General features: G+C 36.4%; 2 protein-coding genes across 4 annotated transcripts in view; one reads left to right on the top strand and one right to left on the bottom strand.

The window, feature by feature from the left end:
* CENPP (centromere protein P) overlaps positions 1-17,635 on the bottom strand; it is a 381,210-nt gene that overhangs the window by 228,188 nt on the left and 135,387 nt on the right. The gene's annotated exons all lie outside the window — the stretch shown is intronic.
* Positions 1,010-13,358, top strand: OMD (osteomodulin). Of its 2 annotated transcripts, none has more exons than XM_049896121.1 (3): positions 1,010-1,139; positions 8,484-9,437; positions 9,981-13,358. In XM_049896121.1, exons 2-3 carry the CDS (start codon positions 8,498-8,500, stop codon positions 10,322-10,324), a joined length of 1,284 nt encoding a protein of 427 aa, XP_049752078.1. In that variant the 5' UTR covers positions 1,010-1,139; positions 8,484-8,497; the 3' UTR covers positions 10,325-13,358. The 2 variants fall into 2 exon arrangements, with proteins under 2 accessions (XP_049752078.1, XP_049752079.1); XM_049896122.1 differs by lacking the exon at positions 1,010-1,139 and adding an exon at positions 1,150-1,406.

Genomic DNA, 17,635 nt, shown 5'->3' with positions numbered 1-17,635 from the left:
TTGACCCACTCTCTCTGTACTTTTTTAAAATCTGAAGTATTACAAAATACATCTTGTGAGCTCTTTGTAAAAACTTAATGTAAAACATTATTTTGAAGAAACAAAAAAGAACTCTAGAATTTACCTTATTGGTATGCAAAGGCTTGAAATAATCTGCCAAAGAATGAACTAAAAGTCTAGTGCCAAGACACACAGATTAATTCTGTTTCAAGTATGAAAACTTTAGTGTAAAAATTTAGCATTTAAGCAGTTAACTATTATTCTTCAGGAAAGATAGCTCAAGGAAATGAGGAAATTTTCTACATCCACAAAATAAAGGCAATAATGATTGGTCAACAGAAGCCTCTATTTTATTCAACACTATAAAACTATTTTATGTAGTACTCAAAAAAAAAAAAAAAAAAAATCCGTTGTTGTTAAGTTGATTTTGACTCATAGCAACCCCGAGTGTTGAAGTATAGGGTATAGCTGCCGCATAGAGTTTTCTTGGCTATAATCTTTAAGCTAAATCACCAGGCCTTTCTTCCACAATGTAACTGGGTGGGTTCATACTGCCAACCTTTAGATAAGTAGCTGAGCACAAACTGATTATACCGCCCAGGGATCAAAACCAGGCAAATCAAAGAGATCCCTTCTTAGAACAAGACACTGATTTCCATAACCAAGGGATTAATCTCGATTTTTCAAAGGTTTCTCAGAGCCATTCTAGTGGGTATACTGGGGAAAAAGGCGAGAAAAGGGATAGCAAAAAAGAAAGTGTAAGTCTGTCTGGAAAAGGTATATATTCCATCTGTATAACCAATGACAATCTATTTCATTTTCAAAACAAACTAAATGTGTAACGCTACGTTTCTAATCGTGAATGCTAGTCTTAATAAACAGTAGCATCAGTGTGCACACAAGGTGTCTTGAGAACCAAGTGGCTCAAAACAACTCTCAAGTTCCACCTTAAACTGCTAAGACACTAAGTTCCAAGCTACAGTAGACCTTAATTTGAAGAGTTCTTTGGCATGAAAATGAAAATAACAACAGTAATCAGGGCATGCTGTTTCATTTCATTCTGTTTGCCTTTCATATTAGAGGAAATTCTTGCCACACCTCAAACCAAAATTAAGGGGAGAAAGAAAGAAGTAAGCCACGTAAGTCTGATCAAAAAATACAAACGTTTTAATTTGAATCCACAAAGTTTTGTGTAATAAAAAGAAATGCATAATTTTAAGTCAACCCAAGTGTTTTTCAAGCAGATTATATTTGCTTAACTGGGTAGAGTAATTCAAGGGACAGTCCTGTCTGGACACACAGTTACTGTGGATTTTTAAGAGACCCAGTTAAGAATTTAGGAATTTCTGATTCATTTAATGGATTCCAAATTCATCAAATCCTGAAAACTAGAGCAAATTCAACAGGTATGAAAATGAAATAATTTTCAATTTTTAAAAAACTATTCCTACTGTTAAAAATAAAAAAGTTTGCTTGATTTGTTTAATATTATAAATAGATTGCAACTATCATGAAAGCACAATTTGGGAGGAAAATCTGCTACAGGCTACACTAAAATTTTGTTTAGCCAAAATGTTCAGGGAAGGAAGTAAATTTAATTTTCTAATTTACTTCAAATTTACCCAATGAAAAATCTTTGTTTCTATTTTTTACTTTGAATGAAAGGAAAATGCTCAGATTACAGAAATTGATCTCAATCTGAATCAATTCTCTCTCTCTGCTTGTCTATCTCACTTTTAAATGAGAAAAAAACAGCAAATACTTTATAGCCATATGTCTGAGCAATGCTAATGATTCTGGTTGTACAGAAGATGAGCATTTGTACAAATTTCCTTCAAAAATTTCTCAAACTTTTTCTACTGAGTAGATCCCTGTATTAGCATGTTTTTGTTTTCATTTGTCTCTTTTCTCAAGGAGAAGATATGAGTGCTCAATCTAGTCTACTGAAGGATCTAGGTACTAGGGTTTCGGTTAATTAAGGTTTCACTGCACTATGGCTAAAAATGTTTTGGGGACTTCCGTATTTTTATTAGCACAAACAGTCTAACTTCCTTGGGCCTTGTAATAATAGTGGTGTGCACTGATTTTACAGAGTTAAATTTTAAATTGCTTTGGGAAAAATTCTGAATAATATACTAATACTTGGTTTTTTATATACTAAAAAAAAAAAAAACTAGTTTCTATGATATACCAATAAAACAATTAAGTCTTTAAGTAATAAAATGCTGTAAGGCTTTCTGATTACTTTAAACTTTCCAGAAAAAAACTAAATTCTACCGTATTTTCAGTAATAATTTCAGTTAGAACTTTTCTTGATGAAAGTATGAGTGCTTTTTCTCCAAGTAAGAGAAATGGTATGACAGAAGCTTTTATAACTATAATATGAAAAATTCACATTAATGCATAATTAAAAATACTGGTAACATGTATTTTAATTTGCTTTAAGTTTCTTTTTTACATTTGTTTGGTATTTTTTCTATTAGACAATATAATAGGGAAAGTGAAGAATACACTATATTGTGATAGATGTGAAATAGAAAAGAGGATAGCTAATTTCTCTAGGACTTTTTTTAGTTATGTTCACTCAAAGATAGCACTGTGGCAAAATAAATGCCTAGAAATAATCAACGTTAGCAGAGATAAGCATGCCTAACAAAATATAATCCATCGCTTTTCAATTTCATCAGTCACTCAACAAATCTTTTGAGCACTTACACACCACGCATTCTACTAGATTCTGTCAAGAAATTAGTGGTCAGGGAATGGGATGATTGACAGTGAGTTATGAAATGGATTTCTGATCAGAAAACTGCACTTATCAAAAAGGGAGTAGGGCGAGGTTGAGCTACAGGGGTTAAGAATCTTAATGGATGAAGACAATGTCTCAGATGAGTTCAGATTTAGAAAAGAAATTGCTATTCTAGGGAAGTCTTTCTTCTTAAGTGCTCAACAAGACCAAAAGGAGACAACATTAAGAATCCCTTTATTTTCAGAGGCCCTGATTCCAAATCAAACTTATGCGATTAAGTACAGTACGAAAAGTATCATCCAGGTCTCCTTTTCTCTAACACTGATTGCCTCATAATTGTTGAACAATATAGTCATGACTTTAATTCTCTACAGTAAGGTTACTAATTGATGATTTCGAATGTTTTTAACACAATGATGAAATTCAGATTGAGTTTTCACAAGCTATGCTCTTTTCAAAGTGCACACGTGGCCTGAACATACTATAGCTGCACGTCTTTGCCTCTCTGATTCTACTTCATGGTTCTGTAAGCACGATCTACCTTAGGGATCTGCCAGTTCTTAAAAGAAACCCAACTCCAACGGCTATATTGAGACTAAAATGAAATATGGCAAGTACTTTAAAAACTGCTATAAGTAATACAATGGTATTGAATTAATACATAAAATATTATAAAACTAGTGAGTAAAACATATAGGATGCTTTACACCCATTCTTGCTTACCTCCAAAAGTCTGGGTCAAATGATGTCTACCGAAGACTTCCCTGTCTCTCCTAAGCAGGGTTAAGCTACTGGCCTTGCAAAACACTGCCTTACATTGTTTGTTTTGCTGTATCTCTCTCCTCCACTAAACTGCATGCTCTTTAACAAGGGGACCAAGTCTTCTTCACTTCTGTATTCCCCACCAAATTTAACATAGTGCCTCACCCTTGGAAACAACTCTAGAAAATATTAATTGAAGTGATACAAACAAACTAACTAGATAACTACTAATTGGTATAAAGTGATTTACTAAGTATGTTCCCATGCATTATCTAGTTTCAGGTCAATAACTACACCAAGTAAAAGAGCACTCCCAATTAGACCCACTGGAAGTGAGCCCCAGTGTCTGGGTCACCCAGTACACTCACAACATAGAGAAGCACAGGCTTCATTCTGAATATTGCCCTTCGAGTTGAAATCCCACTTCTTTAACTCTACCTCCTCCCAAGACTCTCTTCTGTTCCATGCATGCATAAAGCAGGGTGAACATCAGGGCTACAAATTGTGTATATATTAAGGATGATAGAAGTACATAGCTCAAACATATTAAATGAGGTGTGCATTGCCAGAATATAAATTCCTTCGGTCAGAATTCAGGCCCTCTACATTCTGGTCTGGATTGACTTTAATAGCCTTATTTTGCTTATCCAACAGTCAGTCACCATTTCCCAAACACCTCACCCTTTGTTGCTTCCATGTTTTTGCTCATTTCTTCCATCTGGAAAATCATCTTCGCCATCTTCCTCTATAAAAACCCCAATAGTTCAAATGCCATGTTCTCCATAAATCTCATGGATACGATGGAACAATGGAAGTAATATATTTAAAAAAAAAAAAAAAAAAAAACAGTGCCATCAAGTCAATTCCGACTCATAGCGACCCTGCAGGACAGAGTAGAACTGTCCCATAGAGTTTCCAAGGAGTGCCTGGTGGATTCAAACGGCTGACCTTTTGATTAGCAGCCATAGCTCTTAACCACTACGCCACCAGCGTTTCCAAAAGAACTGTTAAATACCTAAACAAAACAGACAACAATTTTTGTTCAAATAGTGGGGAGTGAAGATGGGGGAAAATAAAAAATAAATACATCAGCAAAATATATAATAGGTCAGATGGTGATGTGTGCCATGAAGAAAAATAAGACTGGGAAGATGACAGGGCAGGCTCGTAGGATGGAATTGTGCGCAATTATAAATAGGGTGGTTACAGGGAAGCCCTCACTGAGAAGGTAACATGGGAACAAAGAGCCGAAGGAAGGGAGAGAACAAGTCATCTAGGCAGAGAAAACATTAAGTGGAAATACCCTAAGTAGGGAACATACTTGGCATTTCTTGTTCAAGCAATAAGGAAGAGGGATCTGGGGCTGAAGGAACGGGGAAATGACCAGGATATGTTCACTCCTATAGGGGTGAGCCATGGACCCGGGAGGTCACTGTAAGGACTTCAGCTTTTATTCTCAATAAGAATGGAAGTTGCCTGAGGATTTTTAATAGAAAATCAACATGTTCTAACATTTTTAAAAGATCACTGTGTTGAGAATATACTGTAAGTAGGCAAGGGTATAAGTAATAACACAAGTGAGTAAAGATGGTAGCTTTGAACCAGATTGATTATAGATGTATTTTGAACATAGATCCAGTAGGATTTTCTGTTAGATTGATGCACAATATCACACACACACACAGAAGTATCAAGTATGACTCTTAATGTTTTTGGTTTGAGGAAAGATGAGGTTATCATTTACCAAGATGCGAAAGACTGAGGGGAAATGTTGGCTTTGGTCGCAGTAAGTCTGAGATAACAATTAGACATTTTAGTGCAGATCATCAAGTATACAGTTGGGTACGTGTTCAGGAGAGAGAACTGGTCCAGAAATACAGATTTGGAACGCATTAGCATTTATGTGGCATTTAATGCCCGGAAACTGGATGGGATCACCAAGGGAGAGCATGGAAGAGAAAAGGTCCAAGGACATTCCAATATCAGGAATTCAGGGAGTTGAGGAAGATCCAGCAAAGAAGACAGAGAAAGAATGTCCAGCGAGGAAGAGGAAAATACTGTGTCCTAGAGGTTAAATGAAGTATTTAAAAGAAGGCACCATCAACTGTGTCAAATGCAGCGGATACGTGAAATGGAACAGGGACCAAAATTGGCCATCAGCTTTAGCAATGTGGAGGTCACTGGTAATCCTGACAAGTGCAGTTTTGGTAAAGTGCAAAGCTTGACTAAAGTGGGTCCAAGAGAGGAGGAATTGTAGAGAAGGAAATTAAAAAGTTATTTTGAGGAGTTTTGCAAATGAAAAGAAGCAGAAAGACAGTTGGTAGCTAGAGGAGGTTGTGGACTCCGGGAAATTTTAAAAAACAGTGGAGAAAATTACAGTATGTTTATATGCTCCTGAGAATGATCGAGCAGAGAAGGAAAAATAGACAATGCAAGACTCAGAGGACCATCGTCTTTGAGTGGGCAAGAAAAAATGGGACCTGGTGGGCAACTGTGATGGCAGGAGAACAGAAACTTCACCCAAAATAATAAACGGAAGGCAGAGTAAAAGGGCTCAAATGCAGACCTGTGGGGAGCTGTAGGGTTGGGGACTTGCCTAATTTTCTTTTGATTGTTTGATTTCATTTTCTTGGGAAAAAGAAAGCAAGGCAGGTCAGAGTGCAGGATGCTCAAAACTGAGAGTATGAACGGGTTGCAGTTTCCAGTAATGACAAGGTCCGGGATGTGGGTGCATGGGTGTGATGGTTAGGTGGACTAGAGGACAATGTCATTGAGGGAAAAGAGATAATGGGTCTCTGACTCTACTTAACTACTAAACCAAATTAACTACATTCTATAATTTTGTAAGTTTCTGACAAGAAAATAAAGAAGAGACTGAGATGTTAGGGTCTAGAGCAGCTTTTCCTAAATGAGGTTCTGCCAGAGAAAATGATTTAAATAACTATTTTCTCAATTATTCCAATGATGAAAAATAACTAGATGAATAGGAGATAAGTTATTTCATTACATTCAATGATCCATAGGGTCACTATGAAACGGAATCAGCTCAAGGGCAACTGGTTTTAATGACGCATTAGGGCTTTAGAGTTTAATTCTATCACAGAGTCCTGGATGAGAATGGCAGAATAAAAGAAATTCTTTAATATGTTTATTCAATTTGGATAGCACTTTCCAATTTTCAACACTTTTACATGAATATCTCCTATGATCCCAACAATAACCATATGAGGTGAGTCATGATGATTTCATTTCATTGGTGAGACAAAAGTTGAGTATGTTAAGTGACTTGACCGTCAAGTCATAGGACTGAAATGAAAGTTTTCAGGCTCTTCATCCAACGCATAATCTGCTATCAACCACAACCTCAAATTTCAGCTCAAACAAGTGTTCATCTTCTGTAAAGCCCTCCCTGTCTTTCTTGAGATGGACACTCCCTCTTTTACAATCTTACTCTATACAGTACAGTTACACTGCATTGCATTGCATATCTCTCTGATTTTGCACTTGACTTAAACATCTTGGAGAAGAGGCAGTGTGATTTTAATCTTTGTATATCTAGGACTGAACTCAAAAATACTAATGGAAAGCAGGAACCTAGGAAGGTAGCAAGAAAAATGTATAAAATAATCTATTGGAAACTAAAATTTTACAGCATGTAAATATTGTGTGTGTTTGGAATTTGAAGTATGTTTTCAAGTAGAGGAGTCCCTGTATGGTATAAATGGTTAACACGCTTGGCTGCATCGAAAGGTTGGAGGTTTGAGCCCACCTAGAGGCACGTTGGAGCCCTGGTGGGTATAGCCGTTAAGAGCTCAGGCTGCTAACCAAAAGGCTGGCAGTTTGAATCCACCAGTCGATCCTTGGAAACCCTATGGGAGCAGTTCTACTTTGTCCTATAGGGTCACTATGAGTCAGAAGTGACTTGACGGCAGTGGGGTTTTTGTTTTTGTTTTTAAGAGGCGCCTTCGAAGAAATGCTTGGTAATCTACTGCCAAAAAAAAAAAAAAAAATCAGCCCTTTGAAAACCCTATGAAGCACAGTTCTACTCTGACACACATGGGGTCACCATGAGTCAGAATCAACTGGATGGTTACTGGTTTTTATTCAAGTAGAGTCAGACAAAATAATTGGATTCTGCCAACTGTTCCATAGGAGGAAAATTTGAAAGGGGTAGTTACACTTGGACAGAAAACACTAAGAGGAAACACAGTAACTATTTTTAAGTATACGAAGTTATCACATAGAAGGGAGTGTTTCATGTTCTTCCCAAAGGCAGACAAAAGAATCAGTAAATAGAAGCTACATGGAGGCAGCTTTTGGTTTAATATTAAGAAAAAATTACCTAGGCAAAAGCTCTCTAGCTAAAATAACAGAGTCTCTCTCCTCATAAACCCGTTGCCATCAAGTCGATTCCAACTGTTGTGATCCTATAGGACAGAGAAAAACTGCCCCAAAGGGTTTCCAAGGCTGTAATCTTTACAGAAGCAGACTGCTACATCTTTATCCCATGAAGCAGCTGGTGGGTTCCAACCGGTGATTTTTTGGTTAGCAGCTGAGTGCTTAACCACTGTGCCACCAGTGCTCTCTTCTCACAGGATCCCTTAAAGAGATCAAATAATCAGTAAGAATACCTAGCATCTATAGTGGAAAGAGCAACGGGCTTTGTAGCTGAGAGATGTCATGCTATAAACATAACTCTATAGTCTATTAAGCAAGATAAACTAAAGATGGTTACTTGGTAAAAAGTCTAGAACATAAACTTTGGACTCTGGTTCAATGTAACAAATGACTTTTTAAAAATATCCCCTCATTGGTACTTAAACACTCCTTTTGGTTTGCACATTCTTTCTGGACACTTTTACATCTTTCAATATAGACATAGGTTTATTTTATAAAACTATCAGTTTATGCAAGAATTATTCTGAATTTTACTCACTTTTCCCACAATATATTTCTTTTCTACTTGCAACAGGACAACAGAAGACCATGGGCTTTTTAAGTCAAGTATGCATCCTTTTCTTCTCTTTTGGAGTCAAGGTATATTGCCAGTATGAAACTCATCAGTGGGATGAAGACTATGATCGAGAGCCAGACGATGTCTATGAACCAGAATTCCAATTCCATCAAAATGTAGAACATGGAGTTCCTTTCCATCAGCGTACTTTAGGCTGTGCCAGCGAATGCTTTTGTCCGCCTAATTTTCCCTCATCAATGTACTGTGATAATCGCAAACTCAAGACTATCCCAGATATTCCAATGCACATTCAGCAGCTCTACCTTCAGTTCAATGAAATTGAAGCTGTGACTGAACATCCATTCATTAATGCAACTCATCTTAAAGAAATTAATCTTAGCCACAACAAAATTAAATCTCATAAGATTGATCATGGAGTCTTCACTAAGTTTTCAAATCTACTACAGCTTCACCTGGAGCATAACAATTTAGAAGAGTTTCCATTTCCTCTTCCTAAATCTTTGGAAAGACTCCTTCTTGGCTATAATGAAATCTCTAGACTGCAGACAAACGCCATGGATGGGTTAATAAACTTGACCATGCTTGATCTTTGTTACAATCATCTTCACGATTCTATGTTCAAAGAGAAAACCCTCTTCAAAATGAAAAAATTAATGCAGCTCAACCTATGTAGTAACAGATTGGAATCAATGCCTCGTAATTTACCTTCTTCACTTATGTATCTGTCTTTGGAAAACAATTCAATTGCTTCTATACCAGAAAATTATTTCAAGGAACTTCCAGAACTTCGTACTCTAAGAATGTCACACAACAAATTGCAAGACATTCCATACAATATATTTAATCTTTCCAACCTTAGAGAGCTTAATATCGGACACAATAAATTGAAGCAAGCATTCTACATCCCAAGAAATCTGGAACACCTATACATAGAATATAATGAAATCGAAAGTATGTAAAATTTTATTATTTGTTAAAGAGAGAATGAATGGTAGTTTTACCTTTTAAAGAGTCGATCTTTAATAATCTATACTTTACACTTTGCTGAAAGTCATTGCTCTGAAGTTGGCTAGGGAAATGGCAGAAATTGGCCCCAAAAGAAAGATGTGCTATAAAATTTGAGTCTTTTCTATTAAATTTTACCACTTTGAACACTGAGAAATAGTACTAGAGAGTATATGAAGAAACATGGATATCCTGAATAGGAGGATTACAGGTGATTTTTATTTTTTTCTTTAGGTTGTTTTACTAAGAATTTATTACTTCAATACTCAGAAAAGCCAATGAAGCAGATATGTATTTTGATGATGTAAAACTCATTTATATTTTTATTTTCTTCATTTTTAACATTTGATTAACGTAAAAAAAAATTAAATCTAATTCCACTTGTATTTTAATTGATAAAACTGTATCAACCATATAACATTTTAATAAAATGCATGTAGGACATTAGATGGAGTACAGCAGGATTAATTTTTAATTTGTATTTTTCAGATATCAATGCTACAGTGATGTGTCCATCTATTAACCCACTACATTACAACCATTTAACATACATTCGTGCAGACCAAAATAAGCTAAAAGAACCAATAAGCTCATATATTTTCTTCTGCTTCCCTCACATGCATACTATTTATTATGGTGAACAAAGAAGCACTAATGGTCAAACAATACAACTTAAGACCCAAGTTTTCCGAAGACATCAAGATCAAGACGATGATGATGATGATGATGATGGTGACCATAATAATGCTTATGAAGTCCAAGAACAAGAAGAAACAGAAGAAAATATTGCGCCTCATTATTATGAAATTCAACAATGGCAGGAAACTATATAGGTATACATTTATGAATTTACAAAACCTTATTATTCAAGGCAAATCTAACTGAACACTAAATTTCAGTCATTGATAGATTTTGCATCATTGGGGTTAGAGCTTACTCAAAATGATATAAATATTTGGAAATATATATTAGAGTGACAAGTAGAAATCAAAAGCTAAACTTTAATGATTTCTTATACTTTTTAAATGTAAAAAGATTATCGTGTTAGGGAAAAAAAGTGTGTACGCCATTTCTATTAACAGAGATTTTTTTAAGAATGATGAAAGGTATAGTTTTAGAAGCTAAGAACTGGAAGCCATGTCCTTTAAATCACTATGAAAATCATGTTCCAATTATAGGAGTGTGTATTAATGTAACAGGCCATTCAGTAGTAAAAAAGTAGGTTATTTTCTTTGCCTTAATCACCACAAAAGCTTTTACACTTCTATTTGCGATCTCATCACTGTGACGTCCATCCCCCTGGTCCCACCATTGACCAAAAACTAAACCCATTGCCATGGAGTCAATTCCGACCCATAGCAACCCTATAGGACAGAGTAGAACTGCCCCACAGGATTTCCAAGGCTGTAAATCTTTACATAAGCTAACTGCCGTATCTTTCTCCCACAGAGGGGCTGGTTGGTTCAAACCAACCAGCATAGGACAATAGTTTTGATTTTCAAGAAGCTACCCTACTAAGGATTCAAGGTGTACAGATTCATGACATCACCTGGGCTCTGTCTCAGAGTACCAAAGCAGCAAAATCATAAACCCTATGTATGGATAACTAAAACAACACCAAATTATCTCATTGTAATCTATATTTTAGCAAATTTCAACCACTGTCAAAAACAATTTTTACAGTGCTCCATTTGAATTGGGACAAATATGTTTTATAGTAAATTCAACTACAGAAATGTTTCTTGGTTTTATGTACATAAAGATTTGCTAATAATTAAGTGCTTTGCAAAATAAAGGTGTCCCTGGGTGATGCAAACAGTTAACTCACTCGGCTGCTAACAGAAAGGTTGGAGGCTCAAGTTCACCCAGAGATGTCTTGAAAGAAAGTCCTGACAATCTACTTCCGAAAAATCAGCCATCGAAAACCGTATAGATCACACTCTACTCTGACACACATGGAGTCGCTATGAGTTGGAATTGACTCGACTATAGCTGATTGGCTGTTCAGTAAGAAATGCTTTATGCCTTATTTACATTGTGCCAAAACTGAACATAATTCCTTTAATATTTGAACATTAGAAGAGGCTTTAACATCTTTAAACCTTTGTAAAAATCACTTATTCTGTAATTATCCTTTTATGAATATTAATAACAATATTAATCTATCATTTTGAAATATTTTCAGCATGTTTTATAATGGAGAATATCTAACTGCTGTGAGGAACTCTTGATTTACCAGGCTAACATTTCACAGAATTCCTCAGATAAGGGGTAAATAAAATCTGGGGCTGCCTATACAGGGAATTCAAAGAACAAATGATACCAGTTTGGACAATATGCAACAACCAGACAAGTAATACTATATTTTGGAAGTAGTTTTCAAGTGGTGAGTCTTTCTTTTCCTGAATGTGTTAGTTGAAAATAAAGCCTCTAATGCTGTTTATACCTTTGTGTAGATTATTAGCATATATCAGAACTAGAACACCCACCTGTCCCCAGGGACAATCCCAACAATCCAGAATGAACATGAGCAAAACTTCATGTATTCATTTAATCAACATTATTCAAGTCATATGGCTTAGCAATGAGAGATCATGAAACAGTACATATGTGTGACTGTGACACTATAAGATACAAGTCTGGGAGTTAAGGTAAAAGTAAAATGCTAGTGATATTGACAAAGCACATTTTCAACAGAAGCAAAAAATTTTTCCCCTTTGATGCAATTTTTAAAAATAGGGTTATAAATTCTAACATTTATTCTGAGCTAATATGTGCAAAATACTGTGGGTATTTTAGGAAGTAAGTAAGATAAGACTGTTTATGAACTGTTGTTATTAGTTGCCTGTTGAGTCAATTTCAACCCATAGCAGCCCCATGTGTGTCAGAGTAGTCGGGTTTCCAAGGCTGAGACCTTTCAGAGGCAGATCACCAGCACTGTCTTCCAAGTCACCCCTGGGTGGGTTTGAACCACCAATCTTTTGTCTAGTAGTCGAGTGCTTAACCATTTACACCACCCAGGGTCTCCATTTTCTAAACTACAGGAATTTAAAATTCCATGAGGAGCTCTCAGGGAAATGTAAATTAAAACCACAATGAGAAAACAGTTCGCACCTACTAGGATGGCTATAATTTAAAAAAGTCAGATATTAAGGAGTGTTATCAAGGAGGTAGAGAGATATGGAACCCTCATATATTGCTGATAGGATTAGAGCTGCTTTGGAAAGCAGTCTGGCAGTTTCCCAAAAAGTTAAACAAATTCTGCTTCTAGGTTTACACATATGTTCATGCTAAAACTTATACATGAATGTTCATAGCAGCATAGCCAGAAGTCAAAAGAAACAAAAACTCTATCAGCGGATGAATGGAAAAACAAAATATAGTATTATATGTATACAATGGAGTATTATTCATTCATAAAAAGAAATGAAGTACTGATACATGCTACAACACAGATGAGCCATGAAACAGTATGCTCAGTGAAAGAAGCAGGGCACAAAAAAACCACATATTGTATGATCTCATTTACATAAAATGTCTAGAACATGCAAATCTATAGAGAGGAAAATATTGGTAGCCAAGGGCTGGTGGGGGTAGGAATTAAGGAGAAATGAGTAGTGACTGCTAATGAGTATAAAGTTCCTTTGTGGGGTAATGAAAATGTTTTAAAATTGATTGTGGAGATGGATACACAGCTCTGTGAAAATACTAAAAACCACTGAATTGTATAGTTTAAATTTTATTGTTAAATTTTCAACATTGTACACTTTAGATGAGTGAATTGTATGGTATGTAAATTATCTCAATAAAGCTGTTATTAAAAAACTTAATGAAAACAGTAAGATCAAACAACGCATTCTAATAGAAGGAAAAAATAAAACAAGTGCTGAAGAGTCAGTAACTGTGAACAGCTACGTGAGTAAAGATACCACAATTTTTACTTCTGCCTAGGCAGTGGTGAAGTAGCTGAAGCCTTCCAGGAAGAAGAGACACCTTGATAAGTAGGAACCCATCGGCAGAAAATGGGGAAAACAAGCTCTGGAAGTTGAGTTTAATAACAAAGATGTAGTGATTTTTTTGTTTTACCTTCTGCAAAGTTCAAAGCAAACAAACAAAAAACCCTCCAATTTTCAGAATTCCTAAGCTGCTAAGAGAAAATACACTGCAATTCTCAAAGAACAGCCTTAGCTAAGAATAAAATTGCATGACTTTATACTTCTTAGCTGGGTGATCTTGAATAAGTTACTTAGATTCTCTAAGCTTTTCTTTCCTCATTTTTATAGAAGACAGGCCTCACAGAGTATTATAAGGATAAAAAGAAATAATGTACATAATAAGGCATTTAACAAAGTGTATTCTATATGTATCCAATAAACAGTAACTTAATTCCAACTCCTGTACCATAGCAGACAACTAGATACATGAGCTGGGCTTAAACACTCCTGTGCCAATCTGGGTGCTAAATCATTGAGATGTTTCGTTTCGTTTCTGGTACCAGAGAGCACAGAATGGAGACAGTCAGCATCTCTTTAGGTTCCTTCCAAGACTGTACTCATACAAAAAGAGGCTTTACTAAAGGTTTCTTTCGGGAGAGAAGGGAGAGTGCCTAAACACTCAACAATAAACAAAGTCAAAATCACTCTTTGAGAGTTCTGCTTTCCAAAGTACTCTTCTGGATGGCCTACCATGGAGGCGGGGGGGGGGGGGGCGGAGTTAACTCCACCCTCCCTCATATGGCACACAGCTCCAGGCTCTTCTATGTATTAGGAAGAACAGTTCAACTCTACTCTTGGCACCTCCTTCCAAAGCTGTGTATATTTAAACTACCACAAAACAAGAGGTTAATAGTTAACATGATCCATTAAGTAGGCAATTTGATAACTTTCTTTTGCTATCTGAATATGCCCTGGGGTACTCATAGCCACTGTCTTAGTCATCTAGTGCTGCTATAACAGAAATACCATAATTGGATGGCTTTAACAAAGAGAAGTTTACTTTTTCACAGTCCAGTAGGTTAGAAGTCCAAATTCAGGGCTCCAGCTCCAGAGGAAGGCTTTTTCTCTCTGTTGGCTCTGGAGGAAGGTCATTGTCATCAGTCTTCCATTGGTCTGGGAACTTCTAAGCGCAGGAACCTCAGGTCCAAAGGACATGCTCTGCTCTTGGCACTGCTTTCATGGTGGTATGAGGTCTCCATGTTTCTGCTTGCTTCTTTTATATCTCAAAAGAGATTGGCTTAAGACACTATCTAATCTTGTAGATCTCATCAATATAAAAACAAAAAAACCAAACCCAGCGCCGTCAAGTCGATTCCGACTCATAACAACCCTATAGGACAGAGTAGAACTGCCCCACAGAGTTTCTAAGGAGCGCCTGGCAGATTTGAACTGCTGACCCTTTGGTTAGCAGCTGTAGCACTTAACCACTATGCCACCAGGGTTTCCCTCATCAATATAACTGCCACTAATTCATCTTATTACATCATTGTGATAGGATTTACAACACATAAGGAAATCACACCAGATGATAAAATGGTAGACAATCATACAATACTGGGAATCATGACCTAGCCAAGTTGACAGATACTTTGGGGGGACACAATTCAATCCATGACATCCACCCCAAATATTTCTCACTAAAAACAAAAACAAAAAACAATGCTTTCCCCAGCAGAAACTCTAACGAATAAAATATTCCTTCAACTAGTACATCAAGATTACAATCAGAGATACCGACTAGCTGATTTAAAGTTTAAAACATGAAAATTCATATATTGTTTTTCTCATTATACATCAAGAAATCGAAGAATTTAGTTATATTAGCTTACAGATTGAACTGTTTTTGTGATGAACAAAAAAATTGGTTTTTATAATTACATGTGAATTTCACACCATAAATTCAAGTTTAGTAAACAACATAAAAGCTTAACAAACACACATTTAGCTTTTAAAAAGCAAATAAAAATAAAGGATATTTAATAAATTTGCTTACAGTAATACTGGTTGAGAATGGTTAGCTTGTGTTTAAATATTACCTAAAACACTATACATTTTTACTTTATTCTTCAAGTTTGGGACTGCTAAACTAAAATACAGGTCTATGCATATCATATAACACACTTAACCAACTGCACAGGAGGAAAAAAAGAATAACAAACCTTGTCTCTTCTATATACTTTTCCTGTTGCAAAGAATTCATATGGCTCCAAGGACAGCTAGAACTAAAACTCTGGTTTCCTGATTGTAAATCTATTTCTAAACCCTGGAAGTAAAACAACACTGGAAACTAAATTAAATCATAACAGCTAAAAGCCCAAAGTTTCTTATATGCTCCAATTTCCAAAATAAATATAACTATGCCTAGTAAGTAAAAATCATGGACACATTTATCGTCATTCCACATGTTTAGGTTGAGAGTCCAACTGTAATGGCAATTATGGATTACTCAGAGTAAATCCGCAAAGAAGATACATTTTTTTTTTTTTTTTATCATGAATTCGTCCTTATATTGAGCTAGAATTCTCCTCCCTTTAAGCTTCACCCTTTAGTCTGGGAAGTAAATTGGCTCCCATCTTTATCTCATTTGATTAAATGACTGGGCTTCAGGCACAGGCACAGGCACACTATCCAAGATAGAGATTCAAACCAGACTTTCCATAAAAATCACAGAATGTTGGCTTTAAAAAGATCTATAAGTACCTAGAAAAACTCAGCGGCTCTCAGCTGGGGGTGAGTTTGCCCTCCAGGGAACATTCCGCAATACCTGGAGACATTTTTGGTTGTCACAACTGGGGGTGGAGAGGCCAGGAACGCTGCTAAACCCACAACACACAGGGCAGTCTTCCACTACAAAACATTATCTAATCCAAAATGTCGATAATGCCAAGGTTGGGAAACTCTGTAGTAATTAGATTCTAAAAAACAAATGAAGAAATTGAGGCCCAAAGAAACTACTGTAAATAACTTGGTGAAGATCATGGGAAGATCAATGACAGAACTAGAACTTCAGGTGCTCTGACTCCTAAACCACACTATTTCCTATAGAATTAGAGGGTGAAGATGAAAGATGGACAAAGACTCGTCCTGCTTATAGCCTTTCTTGAATAGTGAATCCACTCAGTAGTTATACAATCTCTATCAGTAGAACCAAGCCACCTCCAAAGAATACTCCTTTCAAGTGCAACCTTGTTTCCACAACTCAATTCCATTCAATGTGTTTTTTGAGAGTCTACTGCAGAGAAACAATTAAGGAGTAGAACCAATAGACCAGTGGGACTGGGACAACTTTGAAGATAAAAAATCTCTAAGAAGACGCCAAGGATGATGCAATAATGAGGTCACCTAAAAGAATTCCACAGAGAAAACTTTTTTTGTTTTTGGAAAAATGGTTGCTTTTGAATATTAGACACCTTTCACTTTTATTACTGTATCAAACCAAACCCATTGTTGTCGAGTCAGTTCTGACTCATACTCATAGCAACCCTAAAAGACACAGTAGAACTGCCCCTTAGGGATTCTAAGGCTGCAAATCTTTATGGTAGCAGACTGCCACATCTTTCTCCTGCAGAGTGGCTGGTGGGTTCAAATCTCTGACCTTTCCATTTGCAGCCAAGCACTTAATCACTGTGCCACTAGGGCTTCTTTTATTACTGTACAGTGAAGGCTACAGCAGGATACTAGAGTCCTTTGTGGAATAGAAAGCAACCTATGCTTCAAACATATTTTATATTAGAAACATAGGTTTGTTCATTTTCCAGTTTAGTTGCATTTCCAGACTCTTTACTTGCATAATCCCCTCCCCTTCAGTATGGGTGTGACATACAGCAAAGGTGCCCACATACACATGATTACATACATGTGATTATGTTATATAAGATTGCAACGCCCATCTTGCTAGACGACCCTCTCCCTCTCTGGCAATGAAGAAGCAAGCTGCCATGTTAGGAGCTGCCCTTTAAAGAAGGCCACATGGCACAGAATTAAGGGTACCCTTTGGCCGACAGCTAACAGTTAACTGAAGCCCTAAGACCCACAGACTGCAGAGAACTAAATGCTGCCAACAACTACCTGGGCTTAGAAGTAGATCCTTTCCTCCTCAAGCCTTGAAGTTAGACCTCAACCCTGGCCAACAACTTGATTGCAGTTTTC

This window comes from Elephas maximus, chromosome 9, assembly GCF_024166365.1.
Source record: "Elephas maximus indicus isolate mEleMax1 chromosome 9, mEleMax1 primary haplotype, whole genome shotgun sequence".
NCBI lineage: Eukaryota > Metazoa > Chordata > Mammalia > Proboscidea > Elephantidae > Elephas > Elephas maximus.
The sequence above is the reverse complement of the archived record's forward strand: the minus strand, read 5'-3'. Positions and strand labels throughout refer to the sequence as shown.